The sequence below is a fragment of the Chionomys nivalis genome, chromosome 12, assembly GCF_950005125.1.
Source record: "Chionomys nivalis chromosome 12, mChiNiv1.1, whole genome shotgun sequence".
In the NCBI taxonomy this organism is placed as follows: Eukaryota; Metazoa; Chordata; class Mammalia; order Rodentia; family Cricetidae; genus Chionomys; species Chionomys nivalis.
Window position 1 is genome coordinate 24,172,822 of NC_080097.1, and position 18,103 is coordinate 24,190,924.

The 18,103-nt window shown below is 39.8% G+C and overlaps 1 protein-coding gene across 6 annotated transcripts in view; it reads left to right on the plus strand.

Moving 5' to 3' along the window:
- Window positions 1–13,076: 13,076 nt before the first annotated feature.
- The window catches only part of Pcdh9 (protocadherin 9), an 814,591-nt gene continuing 809,564 nt past the window's right edge, over window positions 13,077–18,103 (plus strand). For 4 of the 6 annotated variants that reach the window (XM_057785812.1, XM_057785817.1, XM_057785816.1 and 1 more), the window contains exons 1-2: window positions 13,077–13,626; window positions 14,861–18,031. In XM_057785812.1, coding sequence (XP_057641795.1) covers window positions 14,996–18,031 — 3,036 coding nt within the window. In that variant the 5' untranslated portion in view covers window positions 13,077–13,626; window positions 14,861–14,995. The remainder of the gene's footprint in view (window positions 13,627–14,860; window positions 18,032–18,103) is intronic. The other 2 variants (XM_057785813.1, XM_057785814.1) reach the window with 2 other exon arrangements.

Genomic DNA, 18,103 nt, shown 5'->3' on the forward strand with positions numbered 1-18,103 from the left:
TGTTGCTTATGAAAAACCCAGAGGGGAGGGGCATGCACTTACACAGAAAGTTTTGAAATAATTCTAGAACAATCTATAAACCACAGCAAGTTTAGGCATTAGAAAGTCTCTATATAAGTACCTTATGCTAGATGAAGGGAGAGGATCTTGAAATCTTGTTGTGAAAATGTAGAAGTTCAGAGTATGGCTCTCTCCTTCAAAACAGGTTGTGTTTTTACTGAAAATAATTACTTTTACTGCAATACATTCTGCTCACAATTTCCTCTTCCTTATCTCATCCAATATTATTCCCACCTATACAAATCCAAGTCTTCTTTGTTTCTCATTTTAGAAATTAAACAAATAAAACAGAAAAAGTAGATTAAAATAAAGTCTAAAACACAAAGAAAAAACAGAAGCTCTCTCTCTTTCTTTCTCTCTCTCTCTCTCTCCCTCTCTCTCTCACACACACACACTAAAAGCACAAAATCAAAAACCATAATATTCAAGCAAAAGACCATTTCTTTAAAAAAAAGCCTCAATAAATCTATATGAGATAAAAATGTACAGAAATAACATCGAATTTGCTTTCTGTTGTTCATCTTTTGCTGGCATGGGGCTTGTACTTAAGTTTATATATACACTATAAGTTTATATATACACTATAAGTACTATAAGTACTATCTAATTAATTCAAAATAATTTGAAAACAATGTATATTGAAGTTAAAATAACAGACTACCATAAAAAAGAAATTCTTCCTAACCATAAAAGGGAATTGAGATGTAAATTTAATTGTCTTTTTTGGGGAGGGGGATGGTATGGGATTTCCTTTAACTAAAAAGTATCATATAAATAAACAAATCATATAGTTATGACAAATATTGTCATTATTGATTTGTAGGTTCAGTTGAAGGTCATTAACGGATGCCAAATACTTGCAGTGCCAATTTGTCAAGTAACAGAATCTTCATATAGCGACATTGAATCATCCCACAGGTCATTGGCTATTTGGAAGGAGAAATAACTTCTACACTGAGATGTGTTGCAGCAATTTCCTCAGTAAAATGGACGTGCTTGACATTATGCACAGTGTAATAACCTGACATTACGGATCTCCTGGGAAACCGAACGTCGGGAATACAACCTCACCTATGAACTGATACTGCCCAGAGTCGTGTTTGACCAAGAGCTAGTTCTGTGCTACACAATTAAAGCAGAATTATGACTAGCTCAAATTAAGATGTTCTGTGAAAATACCTGACAGAATTTAGGAAGGCAGAGTTTTAATATACTTTTGTATCGGTTACATGATGAAATGATGTATTTGGTTATATTGGGATGAGTTAAATTTTAAGCTATTGGAATTTTTTTCTTAGTTTTGAAAATGGCCATAAGGCTATTTTAAGTTATGCATAGGACACCAATTACAACTTTAATGAACATCAGTGCTTTAATTCTGCCTTCCCTTTTACAAAACTGTAGGTGCTAGAGCATTAAATTAATGATCCTAGGAGAAAGTAATTAAGCAATTTCAAATTGTGGGATGATGCACCCTACAACTGTCCTTACCTCTTCAGAAAGTCAACATCCTACAAGTGTGCAGCTGTTAAACTCGGGGACTAAGAGGCAGAAGAACAGAGGCAATGCAACCACACCAGACTTGTTGTGGAAGCGGGATTGCAATGGTAGTGAACTGTATAAACACATAAATATAATATATATAGACACTAGATGATATTAGAAAATGATCGTTGCTTTTAGAGGGATACTGTAGTTTCACATAAGGTCATAGTTGTCTAGTTCTGGGTTATTTGGCAGTCCCATGATGTGGTGGTTTGAAAGAAATTTCCCTGCCAAAAAAAAAAAAAATGACATTAAAGGGAGCTATGACTTTATTGAAACAGGTGTGGTCTTGTTGGAGGAATTTTGTCATTGCAGGGGCATACTTTGAGGACTCAAATATGCAAAGCCACAGCAGTGAGACAGGTGACTTCCTGTTGCCTGCAAGATGTAGAACTCTGAGCTTCTTCTCCAGCACAATGTCTGCCTACCTGCCACCATGTCTTTCCATGATGATAATGGACTGAACCTCTGAATTGTAAGCTGCCACCCCAATTAAATGTTTTCCTTTACAAAAGTTGCCATGATCGTGGTGTCTCTTCATAGCAGTACAGAATAAGAGAAGTTGGTACCAGGGAGTAGAGTTTTGCTGAGACAGACCTGGCCGTATTATGGAAATTGGGATTGCAAAAGTGGATTGTGGTGGTGGATTTTTCTGGACTATGAACGCTAAAGCACTGAATTGTACACTCTCAAGGGGTGAATCATACTGCGAGTGAATATCTCAATAAGGCTTTTTTATTGCTGTTTTGCCCTACATTTTGTCTGCTCCCCTCCCTTCTTCCCCTCTCCCCTTCTACCTTCTTCCATGACCCCCCCACCATGCTCCAAAAATTTATAAAACAGGCATAGATGGATCTAAAAGGAAGGAGAAAAATTCAAGGTCTCCTGAGCAATTTAATACTTTAAAGTGGTGTTTAATGGGCCTTCCTGGTAGGATCATGGAAAACAGTGTTGCTGAATGTGATTTGAACCTTGGGGGAGGGGCTCAAGATGCTTCAGAGGAGAAGAATTCTGTTATGCCTAGAAATCATTCTTGTGATGTTTTGGTTAAGAATATGAGTGCTTTTTCCCTTGTCTGAGTAGTTTGTCTGAGGTTAAAGTGAAGAGATTTGCATTAATTTCCTTGGCAGAAGAAATCTCAAAATAACCTAATATAGACTCTGTGGTGTGGTTACTAGTGTTAACTCTTGCCGCGCACCGCGCCCCCGTGTCTGCGCTCTGTGCACTGGCACCCAGTTCACGAGCTTCGCAAGGGGGCTGGAGGTTAAAATACACCGACACACAGAGAGAGAGACAGCGACATGGATCATCCTTGAATTCCCCAAGAATGCCCCCTTTATTGTGTTCAGGGGCAGATTATATAGAGATAGTCATGCCCCAGCCAAACCCACCAGAAACCACTCTCCTGCCATCAGGAACTCCTGAAGGTCTCGTGCTCAGAGCAGCTGTAGGCACTCAGATCAGGGGATTACAAGAAATTCAGGATCTGGGGTCTCACTGCTCCCAACAAACTCTAATGAAGATATATAATGAAAAGGGGCAAGCTGAGTCAGGAAAAATATTTGAGGAGAAAAAGAAAACCAGAAAGTGGAAATGGATCTAATATCTGTATTCAAGAAGATAAACAGATTAAGAAATGAAATAAAAGGAGTGGTGACTATTTGTTATAAAATCACTAGTAATCAATCTGCAATGGGTGGAACATATATACACTTCAAAAAATAAGACATTCATTTTTGACTTTCCACTCAGCGTGTGCATTTGTACTCATTTTGAATGGGGTACAGGTATGGATAACCTCTAAAATTGCCATCAAAAAGATGTTTGCTGTTCACCAACACTTCTGTCGTTTCACATACCTATTAACGAGCTACCTAGCCAGGTACTTCTCCACTTGTACCTTCTCACGTCCTGGGGACATGTAGGGTCTCATCTCCTTTCTGAGAAGCCAGGAAGAAATCAGCACATTGTGCAAGCTAATGAAACAAGACCCCCAAAATGCACATTGCGAATAACACATTAAAACTAACACATCAGGGAACATGGGGGAATAATACACGCATAAGTCTGGTATATTTGTTGCCTTTCTGTAAGAAATGTTCATTATAGAGTTTATACGTAACATATTGGCATCATTATATTTTGACAATTTTATCATTTATTATCACTTAACTTTTGACTCTTCTGACAAATTATTCCACAGATACTGTTTATTTTGTAAAAAGAAATTTAAACTGTAGAAATTTTGTTAACTTCTGAAATTTATAAAGTAGAAAATTGTATCTTAGAGTTAATTCCTTATGGTTTTCATTTTTATATGTATTACAAGAAAAGGCCTCTAGATGGCAGCATTTACCACAGCTAGAAATTATTTAGGCACTAATTTAACTCTAAAACTGACACAATTGATAAAGGTGAAATTACTCCTTGTAAACTATGTGTCTGCAGTATTTCTGCTGTGCCGTGAATTAATCCTTGACCTTTGTGAGCACATGCTTGCTCATTTATTTAGGTGTTAATACAATTAAAGTTTTACATATTTACTAAAACAATTAAAACAAATAGATACTAAGTGTATCTTAGGAGAAACTAAAGTAACATACATTGCTGTACAAATGTATGAATGAGATCTTAACCACATGATTAATATATGTTTTTTAAAACCTCACAAGTTTTTACATTTGAATGGCATTAGATATAAATTGTTAGAATTTATAGTTTTGTAATCAAGACCAGTTTTAAAAGTTATAGTCAGAGTAATCATAGTTTTAATGTTCTCGCTCTTACCAGCATTCCAAAATTGCTGCTGTATTCACAATATCTAGGAACTGGAAACAACCTAGAAAATCATAAATTAATTATAGAATGTAGGGCAGTCAATATTTTGTCAGAACATTTCTGAGCAAGCTCAATAATTTTTAACTATTCAACGACGGTATCAATTTTAACTATTCTATTGTGTGTATTGCTCACTGTTATAAAAAACAATTATTTACCATATTGACTAAATTTTTATATTCAAAGCAAAGACAGACTGAAATTTGATAGATAGGAACTTGTGGCTGACTTGCTCATTTTCTTTAGCTTGTATAAATATAGAACATTTGCCAATGGTGATTGAAAAGAGATTTATGTTTTGCAATATTAACTAAATGTGCAGAACGTTCCCTGGTAATATTCCTAAAAAGTCCCTAAAGATAAGACTTTTACTGATTTTATAACCTTTGGTGTGACAATTCAGAAACTTATATATAAATTCACTCAAAAATATGATAAAAAATTAAGTGAACTCATATAAATCATTATTAACTGTGACCAAAGGCCTGGTTCAAGTAAGATAATTGTTTAGCCAAGTGGTGGTGGTACACATGCCTTTGATTCCAGCACTTGGGAGGCAAAGGCAGGCAGGTCTCTGTGAGTTTGAGGCCAACCTGACATACAAGAGCTGGTTCCAGGGTAGGCCCCAAGGAAATAAGATAATTGTTTGGTTTCAGTTTTGATGTCAGTGGGTAAGTTTGTGTATGCTGACTAAAAAGGATTTTCTTTTGGAACATACTTTGCTTAAAATCATCACTGTCAATAGTAACTAAACACTTCTTTCCACCAAAAGTTCTCCTATCCCTCGAAGTATTCCAGAGACACTGTTTTTAGCTGAAAAACATTAAAATAAGCATTTCAGTTTTTGATTTATCTTTAAAATTACAAAAATACCAATTCAGTTAGTACTATTTGTTTTTCTTAGCCTTTTGTCAATAAATCAGGATGGAGTCAGGCTAAGTTTTCCAGTGCCTGCGACTATGTCTTAAGGTGATCAGGGCTGCAAAAAGCAGTTGTTATGACCAAAAGGCACAGGGCAAGTTTTTGAGAAATTGTGACAGTGTTAATGGACAGTGGTGAATGGTGATCAGGAACTTAACCATGGTAACTGTGATTCCTAGTTTCAACCATCTTAATTTTTCTTATTCTTTCTTCATTAACTCTCCATTGACAACCTAATTTTACACAACTACAACCTCCTGCATATACAACACTACTGTTCACAGTGCAATTAGTTTGATCCTGGAATACTTCTTACAGACCCAGTTGCCTTGAAGAATGTGATCATTGGTTTATCTTTAGTTCAGCCTTTGTGTAAATCCAAATGGAATCATGGGAGGGCTTCATTGTTTCTTGATGTAGTATCACGGGTAGATCTGTGATCATAACCACGTAGGTAGAATAGGGATCAAGGCATTTTCAAACATATAGCAACTCTGACAATCTTCAGAAATTGTCTATCGCTTTCTACTTGTGTATTATGCTACCGCAAGTTGACATTTTCCATACACTCCAAAGACATGGCTCCCTTGATGTGCACAGCAGGTGTTGTTGTTCACTGTTCTGCTTTATGGATTCTGCTTTCTTTGCAAGGGTTCCTGACCCTGCATACACTTGGTCCTCACTCTCTGCCCCAGGTAATATTAGAAGTTAACTCTAGAGATCCAAATCTCAATAAGGAAGATACAAGCTTTTTCAAATGAATATTTAAATCACACATGCACCTCTAACTGGCTGAGCAGCAAAGAGGAACACAAAGAGAGTAAAGGAGAGTAGAGAAGAGTCAGATGAGAGCAATCCACATCCGCTGCTTCCTTAGGAAAGATAGGTGCAAGGGACTTCCCACAGCCACTCTCAGGCCATAGTCCCACTGCTACGCCTTGCCTACAGTAAGCAAAGAATCCTCTGCCTGTGACCCATAGTAGAAGTTTTCTTTCTTAAATGGCTTTTTTGTCATGTATTTGATTACATTAATAATTAAAATAAATACTTAAGTAACTCAAAATGTGCTTTATCTCATAAAGAAACCAAATGTAATGTAATGGTATGTTTGAAATAGTAAGATAAATGAACAGTGTTGCTAACATTAAGTTTCAAAACTTGTTAGGTTGCTAATACAACTATATACATATATTATGTATGTTTATATCTGAATCAAAATTGTGTACAGATCTCGTTTATTGGTTTTATGTGTGTGTACGCATGCACATGTGCATATGTGTGTAAAGAAATCACTGTTGAGCTTCTAAAAAGACATCTATAAAGATTGACCTTTTAAGCCCTAGCATTGAAAAGATAAAGTCCAGAGGACCATGAGTTAGAGGCCAGGAAAACCTGGGCTGTGGAGGAAGATTCTACCTCACCAAAATAATTAAATATGTAAATAAGTAAATATAAGCAAAAAGGTAAAATTGTAAAATGCAAAACCAATGTTACTGTTGCTGTTAGAAAGGCAAAGATCCAGGGTAGAAGCCTAAACTATAAAAAGAAAAAAAAATCAGCTCATAAGATGACACAGCTGTATTAGGCTTGAAATAGTATATATTCTTGTTATGATTTGTATAGAGCTTATTGTCCTGAAACTCACAATGTTGCCCAGGCTGGCCTTGAACTCACACACATATATATGTAAATATATATGTGTATATATACATAATACATGAGGGTTTAACTTTTTATTAGGTACTTTTTTATCCAGTATGCTCCCTAAAATAGATTTTAAGTCATATAACTACATTGTATGATACAAAATTCATCTCTAGTATATTTTATAATCATATTACATTACCCTCCAATTCATGTTTTTTTCCTAGCAATTATGGTATTTACCTGAAGTATTGCTTTATCTATTGGAGCATTTTTATAATTTATTATTATTATTATTACTGGTTGTTATTATTTCCATTGCTGTTGTTGTAACATTCTGAAACATCAAATTTTTAATGATAAGGGACAAATATTTTTTGAAATTAACCCTACTATCCTGTTACCATAACCATTAAAATCACCTTTCTTCATGCAATGACAAGTTATGTAAATTAAACAAATAGAGTGGCCATTAAGTTATAGGTATAAAACACAGGCGTTAAAAAGGCTGCTAAGATGGTGTTTTAATGGTTTGGAAACATAAACATTTACATTCTATCAAAAATTTCCTTGTAGTACATGATTATTTTATATTTACAAAGAATAATTCCCAAGCACTTTTTCATAACTGGGTTTTCTTATGGAGTGTATTTCCTAGAGTATTTTAAGTGAATATACTATATGCTACATTTTGTTTTGGTCTATTTTTATTAACTTTGGCCACACTAGTTTTTCAGCAGAAGGCCTGAGAAGGTCACAGTCAGCCACTCCATCAGTGAGCCAGGTCTTCAGTAATTTGACTGCTTTAAATACAGCCCCCCTCCCAGAAAGCCAAGGAATTCGACTGTGTCCTTCCTAACCCTTTACAGTATTTTACAATTTGACCTATCATCAATATCAATGTTCTGGGCCCAAGAATTCCATACGATAATGAGTGGCATGACATTGTGCAGGTTAAAATCTATTAACAGTAGAGTCTATGGAATGAAATTTCCTTCCTTCCTTCCTGCCTTCTGTCTGTCTTGATAGGCTGTCCTATTAGCTGTAACCCTACCTGACCTGGGACTCAAATACAGTCAGGATGTTCTTGAGCTTACAACAGTCCTCTGGCCTCAGACTCCGGAGGCTGGAATCATAGGCAGGATTTGCAATGTCTGAACCCTTAAAATATTTAAGGGCATAAAACTACATGAAGAAGTATAGTTTTACATAAGCAGAGTGATACTGACTCAAATACCAGACAAAAATGTAGCAGTGTCTGCTGAAGGCAGGGAGGCAGGGCACGATTCATCTCCACGATGCTGCTGCACTGTGATGTGGAGATGAACCAAGACTGCAACAGTCAACAAAATGCAAGGCTCTCCTAGCTCACCTGGATGAAATTAGAAGAGAACCTGGTTTGAAATTTGGTTCTAAGAAACTATAAGAGGAAAACTAGGCTTATCCACTTTGCTCTACATGAGTAAGTCTATTTATGTGCTCTTATGTAACAAACTGGGCCTCTAAAAGGAAGTCATGTGAGTATAGTTTTTAAAATAAAGTCTGAAAATGTTAAAAGAAATCATGTAGATGGACAGTAAAGTCACCCAAGATATTTGACCCAGATAAAGTGCAGTTTTATTTTCAACAATATGTGCTTATTAATGAAAACATAAAGAAAGTTGAAATCATGATACCATTTTTATAAAGACCATAATAGATTATTTTTCTTAATTTGATTTTGGAAAATTCAGATATACTTAAAATTGTACTGATATCTCTGTTTTTATGTTTTATGTATTAATAAAGTTTCTTCCAAGCAACATGCATTTTTATTCACATCACTGCACATTAATCACTTGTCAACAAGTAACTGAATAGATAATATTTATATTTTAACCTAACAAATTTTAACCTCACTTCCTCATACAGAATCAAGAAAAGCTCTCTATATTTTGCATACAGTTACACAACTTTTATAAAATTATTTAATTTGAAACATTACATAACCTTATTATCATTAAAAAAATCTATACCTTCCTACATAGCCACTAGCTACTTCAGCCATACTGATGAAAACGTGGATTATGGAAGAATTGTCTACATATAATTAAAATCCTCTATAAGCCATGAGAAAATTTGAGAGTTCAATATATTTTTTCGTTCGTGAAGTTCTCATGATAGAATAGTGGTTCTGGAAAGTGTTGATTTACACTGTAACAATGTTCAAGACACTAGACTGTTTCCTACAGTCTGTGTCAGTCATGAAAACATAGTAAACTGTTTTAAATATAGATCAGTCACTCAAAGAGAATAAAAGATGTCACAAGGGCTCCATGATGGTTTGATAACCTACATTAGGTCGCCTTTAGAAAGGGAGAAAAGAAATGAAAGAAAAAAAAAAAGAAAGAAAGAAAAGCAGAAGAAACAGGATGAGCTGATAAGGACTAAGGAAGCAAAGGAATCACCCAGGAGTTCACTGCACTTCCCCAGTCTGCACAGCCTTGGGAAGGTGCTAATTTCTTCGTGTGGTGCTAAAATCTTGCATTGTCATTTTCTCAGGAGTGCTAATACATGTAGCCCTTAGCATCTTTACCACATTGCTCCCGAGCAGCGCAGCGCAGCAACCTAGTCCTTCTGTGAAACTGGTACAGTGAACTGCTCTGACGTCAGGGCCCTGTGACTGAGGCACTGTCTGTTAGAGACAATGCAACAGTTTTATTTTATTTTTAACTTTGAGTGGAACATAGAAGCCTTCTTACTAAAGTCTTGAAATCCTGGAGGAGGGCCTTTGATAATTCTTAACATCATAGTCTGGGTCTTTTATATGAAATGTAACCGGCAGGAAAAGCCTTTATAATCTTTGTATGAAATGTAATTTTAAAAATGCTGCTTGATAACTAGAAAATAATACACAGGAATCCAATTAAACTGAACTACTTAATAATTCAGGTTATTATATGTCATTGCGTGAAAATTATTGTTTAATATATAAATCGCATGATGCTAGACTCATGGAACGTGAAACAATTGCATTAACTCCACATCTGTTTGAGCAGATCTGAAGGCATTTTAGTCTCCAGTTAGCTGGCCAGAGGTGACTTATAAGTATCCCATGACCTAGATAGCCAGGAGAAAACAGTGTGGCTCTTCACTGTTGCCCAGATGGTATAATTCTTGATGTACTAATCAGGTAGTCAGAATAAGAGCAACATGTTTTCTGGCTGTCAAAATATGCATTATCAATAATGAGTGATATTGAGTTAAAGTGATGTACTTGGAAATACACATACATATATACACTAGAATATTTACACAGAGCAAATTAATACATGACTATACAGTAAAATACAGCATAAAACAACACATATTTCCTCACAAAGATTAGCAATATTCTCCTAATTCATATTTATATAAATATATTTTAAAATAGTATACTGTATTTGAAATTGTACAACAAATTGTGTTGTGCTTGAGGCAGAAGCATCAAGTTAAATAGCAAAGGACTATTTAATGTATAATTTTCATTTAGGACTATTAGAAAAATAGCATTCCTTGTTGTAGAGTTTATCAGTAGAAATAGTATAAAGTAAGCCTGTACCCTTTAATATTAAGAGGTTAAGGAATTGCTTGCTTAAGGATTCCCTAAATTTAGATATCTCAAATAAACGGAAGACAAAGTGTGTGTCGAACAAGAGCTCCATTTCTCTGTCCTGCTTGGTCTCCTTTGAAGAGAACCTACACATGCCTTCTTCTGGGTCTTTGACCTGAGGTTTTTATTAATTGAAGTCTTGTGGTCATGCTTCTCAAGCTGTGATTTGTTTCCTCTTCCTTAGCCTTCATCCTGATTCATATTAAGATTTCATTTTCAAGCATGGGCTATATAATGGTCTTTGCCAGCTAGGAAAGCTATCTCTTCACTGAGAGTAATATCCCTGCTTAACAATGAGGTTAAATAATTATTGTTAAGCTACGGGCTGCCACTACCTGACTTTGAAATGACTGTGGTATGATTAAAGTATAATTGCATTGCTCATGAAATAAACTGGAAAGTGGCGGTGCTGTTGTTTATTGCGATTGGATCAGAATAGTTCAGTGCGGAAAATACATGAGCATGAGAACGATGTATTAGCTTTAATTTTGTGAATGGCAAATCATCATTCACTGAGGTACGATTAAAAGAAGCAACCTTTAATTCGCTAGAGTTATTTGTGAGGATTGTGGTCTGTTGACATCTGGTTACTTAGGGGTCCTTCTTTCCTTAAATTTGTTCATTCTAATCATGCAAAATAATAATTTAATACTTTTTGACTGTGTGCAAACACCATCAGTCTATAAGAAAAATGTTTTGCTACACAAGGGTTTGGACAGTTTCATGGTGAACTTCTCGAGACTGCACTTTCTCTCTGATTACACACCTGAGGAAAAAGTGTTAATAAAAAACCGGGGATTAAATTTTCATATGAGGAAATAGTGATGTCCAATAAGGCAGCTGCCAGTCAGTTTATTTCTACACTACTCAGTTTGGAAGGCTTGATGAGGGACGTGTGTTCCTTTTCACTTAGTTATGTCAAAATAAATGTTCATGCTTAAAAAGAAAGTATTCTGTTACAAGCCAAAGATACTCCCGAATTAAAAAAAAAAAAAACTTTAATACTATTACATTCTACCCAAGGTTTAAAATAAATGCCCTTTGTTCTTTCTTTAAGTTAGCAAAATTTAACCATGCTTTAAGACTTCCTCAGGTAACACTTAAAGATCATTCAGAGGGGAAAAAGATGTTGTTGTTGTTGTTGAACTGATGGGGTTTTATGTCAAACTCTACTCTGGCACCTGTCTGCCCTAGGTGCAGCCAATTACACAAACCTTTCTAACTGGCTTTTAAAGATGAGCGAAGAAAACAATGTCAAGGCTTTAGGGGTAATATTACAGAAATTAGGCTGACCCTTTCTGAAGTATCCCGTCCAGCCCTGGTAAGAGAATGAGAAAGAAACTTGTGAGGAAATGCTAAAAAAGCTGGCGTCAGAGACGTGCCTGGCAGGGAAATGTATCCAGCAGGAAGTGCAGAGGGACAAGGAGCTTTTGCAGCTTGGCTAACAGCTGTTGGGGATTCCTTCCAGCCCATCGGAAGCAAAGTTTGCAGTTAGGTGGGCTGGGAGCGGGCTCGGTTGTAGCCTCCATTCTGGCGAGCTAGGTTCTCAGGGTTCCCTCTGAGGCAAAAGCAGAAGGGCAGAGGCGGCCACGATCGGGCGCCGCAGCTCTACCCGCTCCTGGGAAAGCAGACTTCTTGCACCACGCTCTGGCCATGGCTCTGCCCCAGGACCTCAGACGCAGCTTCATTTCCCCCAGACTGTTTCAGTGACCCGGCGCGCAGTAAATGCCCAGATTAATTTTCTTTCGATTCTCCACCGAGACTCAAATAACTACTGCCCTATCTTTAGCTCTCCGCCCTCTTCGCCCTTCCTTCAGATGTCCCTGCCAGCAAATGCCTCAATTTACAGCACCGGGCACAGAGTCGGTTTAATGGTTTAAAAAAGCTCCAGAATTTGCTGGCCAGAATTCCTCACTGAGGGGTGGCTTCGGGTCTCAGCCATCTCTTCATCTTGGCCCCTCCACTTAGCGGACAGAAATGCATCAAAAAAAAAGAGAGACCTCGATGACTCTCGTCACCCCGCGGCGAGAATCTAGGTTCCCGGGTTCTGCGCGGGTGCAACCGCATCCCCCTGCTCCGCAGCTGCAAGCTCGGTAGGAGCCTGACAGCTCCGGAGCCCCCCACCCCCCCGCCCCCCCGCCCCAAGTCCATCCCCGTGCTGGCCTCGGCCGGGCATGCTCAGTGAGCGTCCTGGAAGGCATCTCTCCCGGGGCCAGGATCAGTTCTCCAGGTTTTCGAGGCTGCCGAGGGACGCTGGGAGGGGGAGGCTGGAGACAGTCAGCGCCTTGTTTCGCACCCCCTCCCGCAGACTCTGCAGCCTCCCGCACTGCAAGATGCTACCCAATCAGGACCCCGGGGCGGGGCTTCGGCCGTCACGCCCTCCCTCTGGGCTTATTGAGAGTTATATCAAGAAATTCAGTTCAGAGAGAGGAGAGAGAGGAGAGGGAGAAGGCGAGGGGGGCAGATGAGAAGGGAAAGAGAAGAGTATGCGATGTAGGAGGGAGAGCCTCAGTCTCCGAAGCGCGAAAGAGCTCACGGATTAAGAATTTGTCGGGCAATTGGCACCCCGGGACAAGAGCCAGAAAAATCACCATCGCCCAACTCTGGCGTTTCCTACCAGAAGTTAGAGACTTGAGCAGTACTGCCATCGGATGCAAATGGTAGGCTGGTTGTTGTGGGATATACTCCCGAGCTGAAGAAGTACAAGTGGATGTGGTGTGTGTTAAATACCAGAAGAGCCCAGACCCGGTGGGTAATAGCAGTAGCGAGGAAATGTGGAGAGAATGACTAACGACAAATCTGTGAATTTGTTCTCGGGAGTTGCTAATTTGCCAGCCCGCAGCCACACATTTTACAAGGAGGAAACGTTTTGCGGCTTGTGAATTCTCCCCAAACTGGTGTTACCAGATGCATGGCTTTCTATGTGTTGGAACAAATCCTTCTTAACTGCAGCCTACCGGGAAAGGGGAAAGGTTGAGACAACTAACGTAAGTGTAAAGTTTCGCATGCACAATTGGAAATGCCGTGTTTAGTTATGTCCTCGGTGTAGACGTGGGGTGTTTGTAATTGGGTAGTCGGCTGGGGCAGAGCTCACCTACGGGTTTGTATCTGCAACCCCACCTGCACCACTCTGTTGGAACTAATCGCGGGCATCAGCTACTGTGAGCCTAATGCAGATAAGATTAGAGCCTGGGAACTGACCAGTCCTACTCCAATGGGTAGCTGTCTAGAGCCTTGCACCCATTTAAACTGCAGTTAGAGGGGCATCTGAGCGGAAGTTCTTTTACGTGTGTTACCGGGTTGCGGTATTTATGTGTAGCAAATGTTACTAATATTATAATGAGGCATCGGGATTAAGAAACTGCATTTTATTTTCTCTCGTATGCTCAGAAAAATATTGTACTGTTACATAGGAATGTTGGCTGTGTTTCACTTCCATCCCGGCACACTGGTTCACCTCTATGGCAAGCAATTGTCGATTATCATACGTTTTTTCAAAAGTTTTAGTGTGTTTATTTATCTCGGTGGGGGCAATGTGGATTCATGGAGAAAGGAGGGCAGGCTCTGAGTAAGAAATGTGAAGTCTTGGTTTCGTGCTTTGAGGCAATAATAAGAATACGTAGTGGCCAGCGACTACTGCTTCTGCCGCTGCAGCAGCATGTCCGGATGCTCATTTCCCAGGAAGGATGGATTAGAAGACAGTTGAAGAACTGGGAGGAAGGAAAAGCAGTCTTTTGAGAGGGAGAGATGACTCAGTGTGACAGAGAAGAAAACACATCATCCCTAACATGTGACAAAGCAGTTGGCAGCAATCAGAGCTAAATACTTGGGGTTTTTCACTTCCACCTCAGACAGCTGGGGGAGGTGGGCTAGAGACCAGGAGATGGGTAAAGCTGGGGGAGGGGAAGAGCAGAACAAGAATTCATGCTTTGAATTAAACAGTGTTCTGAAAAAAGAAAAAAGAAAAAAAAAAACAGCGCGGGGGAAATCCAGGTAAAAATAGCTGCTGTCCTTAATTTCAAAAGTAGATGATTTTCATTTTCTCTGGGCAAATGCAACAAGCAAGAGATTGTCGGTGCTTTTGGCCACGGAGTTAAGTTGCAAACTGTGGCAGAGCGAACTGCCATGTTTACTAATATGCAGCGAGAATGTGCTTCAATGTTTTGTGACTATGTTTTCATTTACTGAAGAATAATATTGTCTGTACAATTGTGTTGACAGTGACTGTCTCCAAATAAGCGATGAGATGTAATGCCTCCTCCAGTCCATGCACACTTCCTCTTGCTATCCGTGCATCATCCCTCAGTGGAAACCTTTAAACTCTAAAATCCAAGGAAAGGAAAGAAATATATTATCATGGACCTGAGGGATTTTTATCTGTTGGCTGCTCTGATTGCCTGTTTAAGGCTGGATTCGGCTATAGCTCAAGAACTTATTTACACTATTAGAGAGGAATTGCCTGAAAATGTGCCCATAGGAAATATACCAAAGGACTTGAACATTTCTCACATCAATGCTGCCACAGGGACCAGTGCCAGCCTTGTCTACAGACTGGTTTCTAAAGCTGGGGATGCCCCTCTGGTGAAAGTATCCAGCAGCACTGGGGAGATTTTCACAACCTCTAATAGAATAGACAGAGAGAAACTCTGCGCCGGAGCTTCTTATGCGGAGGAGAATGAGTGTTTCTTTGAACTTGAGGTGGTGATCCTCCCCAATGACTTTTTCAGGCTGATCAAAATCAAGATCATTGTCAAGGATACCAATGATAATGCCCCCATGTTTCCGTCTCCTGTCATCAATATTTCCATTCCAGAAAACACTTTGATCAACAGCCGCTTTCCAATCCCATCAGCCACAGACCCTGACACAGGCTTCAATGGGGTGCAGCATTATGAATTGCTAAATGGGCAGAGTGTTTTTGGACTGGATATCGTGGAAACTCCAGAGGGAGAGAAGTGGCCGCAATTGATTGTTCAGCAGAACTTGGACAGAGAACAAAAAGATACCTATGTGATGAAAATCAAAGTGGAGGATGGTGGTACTCCACAGAAATCCAGCACAGCCATACTGCAGGTCACTGTAAGTGATGTGAATGACAACAGGCCAGTGTTTAAAGAGGGTCAAGTAGAGGTGCATATTCCCGAGAATGCTCCTGTGGGGACCTCTGTGATTCAGCTCCATGCAACTGATGCAGATGTGGGCAGCAATGCTGAAATCCGGTACATTTTTGGTGCCCAGGTCGCCCCTGCAACCAAAAGACTCTTTGCTTTAAATAACACAACTGGGCTGATTACAGTTCAGAGGTCTTTAGATAGGGAAGAGACAGCCATTCACAAAGTGACGGTGTTGGCTAGTGATGGCAGTTCCACTCCTGCCAGAGCCACAGTGACCATCAATGTCACCGATGTAAATGATAACCCTCCGAACATAGACCTCAGGTACATTATAAGTCCCATCAATGGCACGGTGTATCTGTCTGAGAAAGACCCAGTCAATACAAAGATTGCCCTGATTACAGTTTCAGACAAGGACACAGATGTGAATGGCAAAGTGATCTGTTTCATTGAAAGAGAGGTCCCGTTTCATCTGAAGGCAGTGTATGACAACCAGTATCTGCTAGAGACTTCTTCTCTGCTGGACTATGAGGGCACCAAAGAATTCAGCTTTAAAATCGTTGCCTCTGATTCTGGGAAGCCCAGTTTGAATCAGACCGCCCTGGTAAGGGTTAAGCTGGAGGACGAAAATGACAACCCACCAATTTTCAACCAGCCTGTAATTGAGCTGTCAGTCTCTGAAAACAACCGACGTGGGTTATACTTAACAACTATTAGTGCTACAGACGAAGACAGTGGGAAAAATGCAGACATTGTGTATCAGCTTGGACCGAATGCCTCCTTCTTTGATCTGGACAGAAAGACAGGAGTTTTGACAGCCTCCAGAGTATTTAACAGGGAGGAACAAGAGAGATTCATTTTTACAGTCACTGCCAGGGACAATGGGACCCCTCCCCTCCAAAGCCAGGCAGCAGTGATAGTTACTGTTCTGGATGAGAATGACAATAGCCCCAAGTTTACTCATAATCATTTTCAGTTTTTTGTGTCGGAGAATCTGCCAAAGTATAGTACTGTGGGAGTAATCACAGTGACAGATGAAGACGCCGGAGAGAATAAAGCTGTGACTCTTTCCATTCTAAATGACAATGAAAATTTTGTGTTGGACCCCTATTCGGGAGTCATAAAGTCAAATGTCTCCTTTGACCGAGAGCAGCAGAGTTCCTACACGTTTGATGTCAAAGCCACTGATGGAGGACAGCCACCTCGGTCCTCTACAGCGAAAGTCACCATCAATGTCATGGATGTCAATGACAACACTCCAGTTGTCATTTCTCCACCATCCAACACCTCATTTAAGTTGGTGCCCCTCTCAGCCATTCCTGGTTCCGTGGTTGCCGAAGTTTTTGCCGTGGATATCGATACTGGCATGAATGCAGAACTTAAGTACACCATAGTGAGTGGGAACAATAAAGGATTGTTTCGGATTGATCCAGTAACAGGCAATATCACCCTAGAAGAGAAGCCAGCACCTACTGATGTGGGCCTGCACCGCCTGGTGGTCAACATAAGTGACCTGGGGTACCCTAAGGCTTTGCACACTCTCGTGCTAGTATTTCTTTATGTAAATGATACTGCTGGAAATGCCTCGTATATCTATGACTTGATCCGCAGGACTATGGAGACCCCACTGGACAGGAACATAGGAGATAGTAGCCAGCCCTACCAAAACGAGGACTATCTCACCATCATGATTGCCATCGTCGCGGGGGCCATGGTGGTCATAGTTGTGATCTTTGTCACTGTTCTGGTACGCTGTCGCCATGCGTCGAGGTTCAAAGCAGCTCAGAGGAGCAAGCAAGGTGCTGAGTGGATGTCCCCAAACCAAGAGAATAAACAAAACAAGAAAAAGAAACGGAAGAAAAGAAAGTCCCCCAAGAGTTCTCTTTTGAACTTTGTTACTATTGAAGAGTCCAAACCCGATGATGCAGTTCATGAACCTATCAATGGGACCATCAGCCTGCCTGCTGAGCTGGAGGAACAAAGTATAGGAAGATTTGACTGGGGCCCTGCACCTCCGACCACCTTCAAGCCTAACAGTCCTGACCTGGCCAAGCACTACAAATCTGCCTCCCCACAGCCTGCTTTTCATCTCAAACCAGACACTCCAGTATCCGTGAAAAAGCACCATGTCATTCAGGAGCTCCCTTTGGACAACACCTTTGTTGGGGGCTGTGACACCCTTTCCAAACGCTCCTCCACTAGTTCAGATCACTTCAGTGCCTCAGAGTGCAGCTCCCAAGGAGGCTTCAAGACAAAGGGCCCCTTACACACCAGACAGGTAAACGAGCACTTTTACTGGTCTATAAGTACTGCATACAAGTGCCCAGTCAACCAGTATTAATGTGCCAGT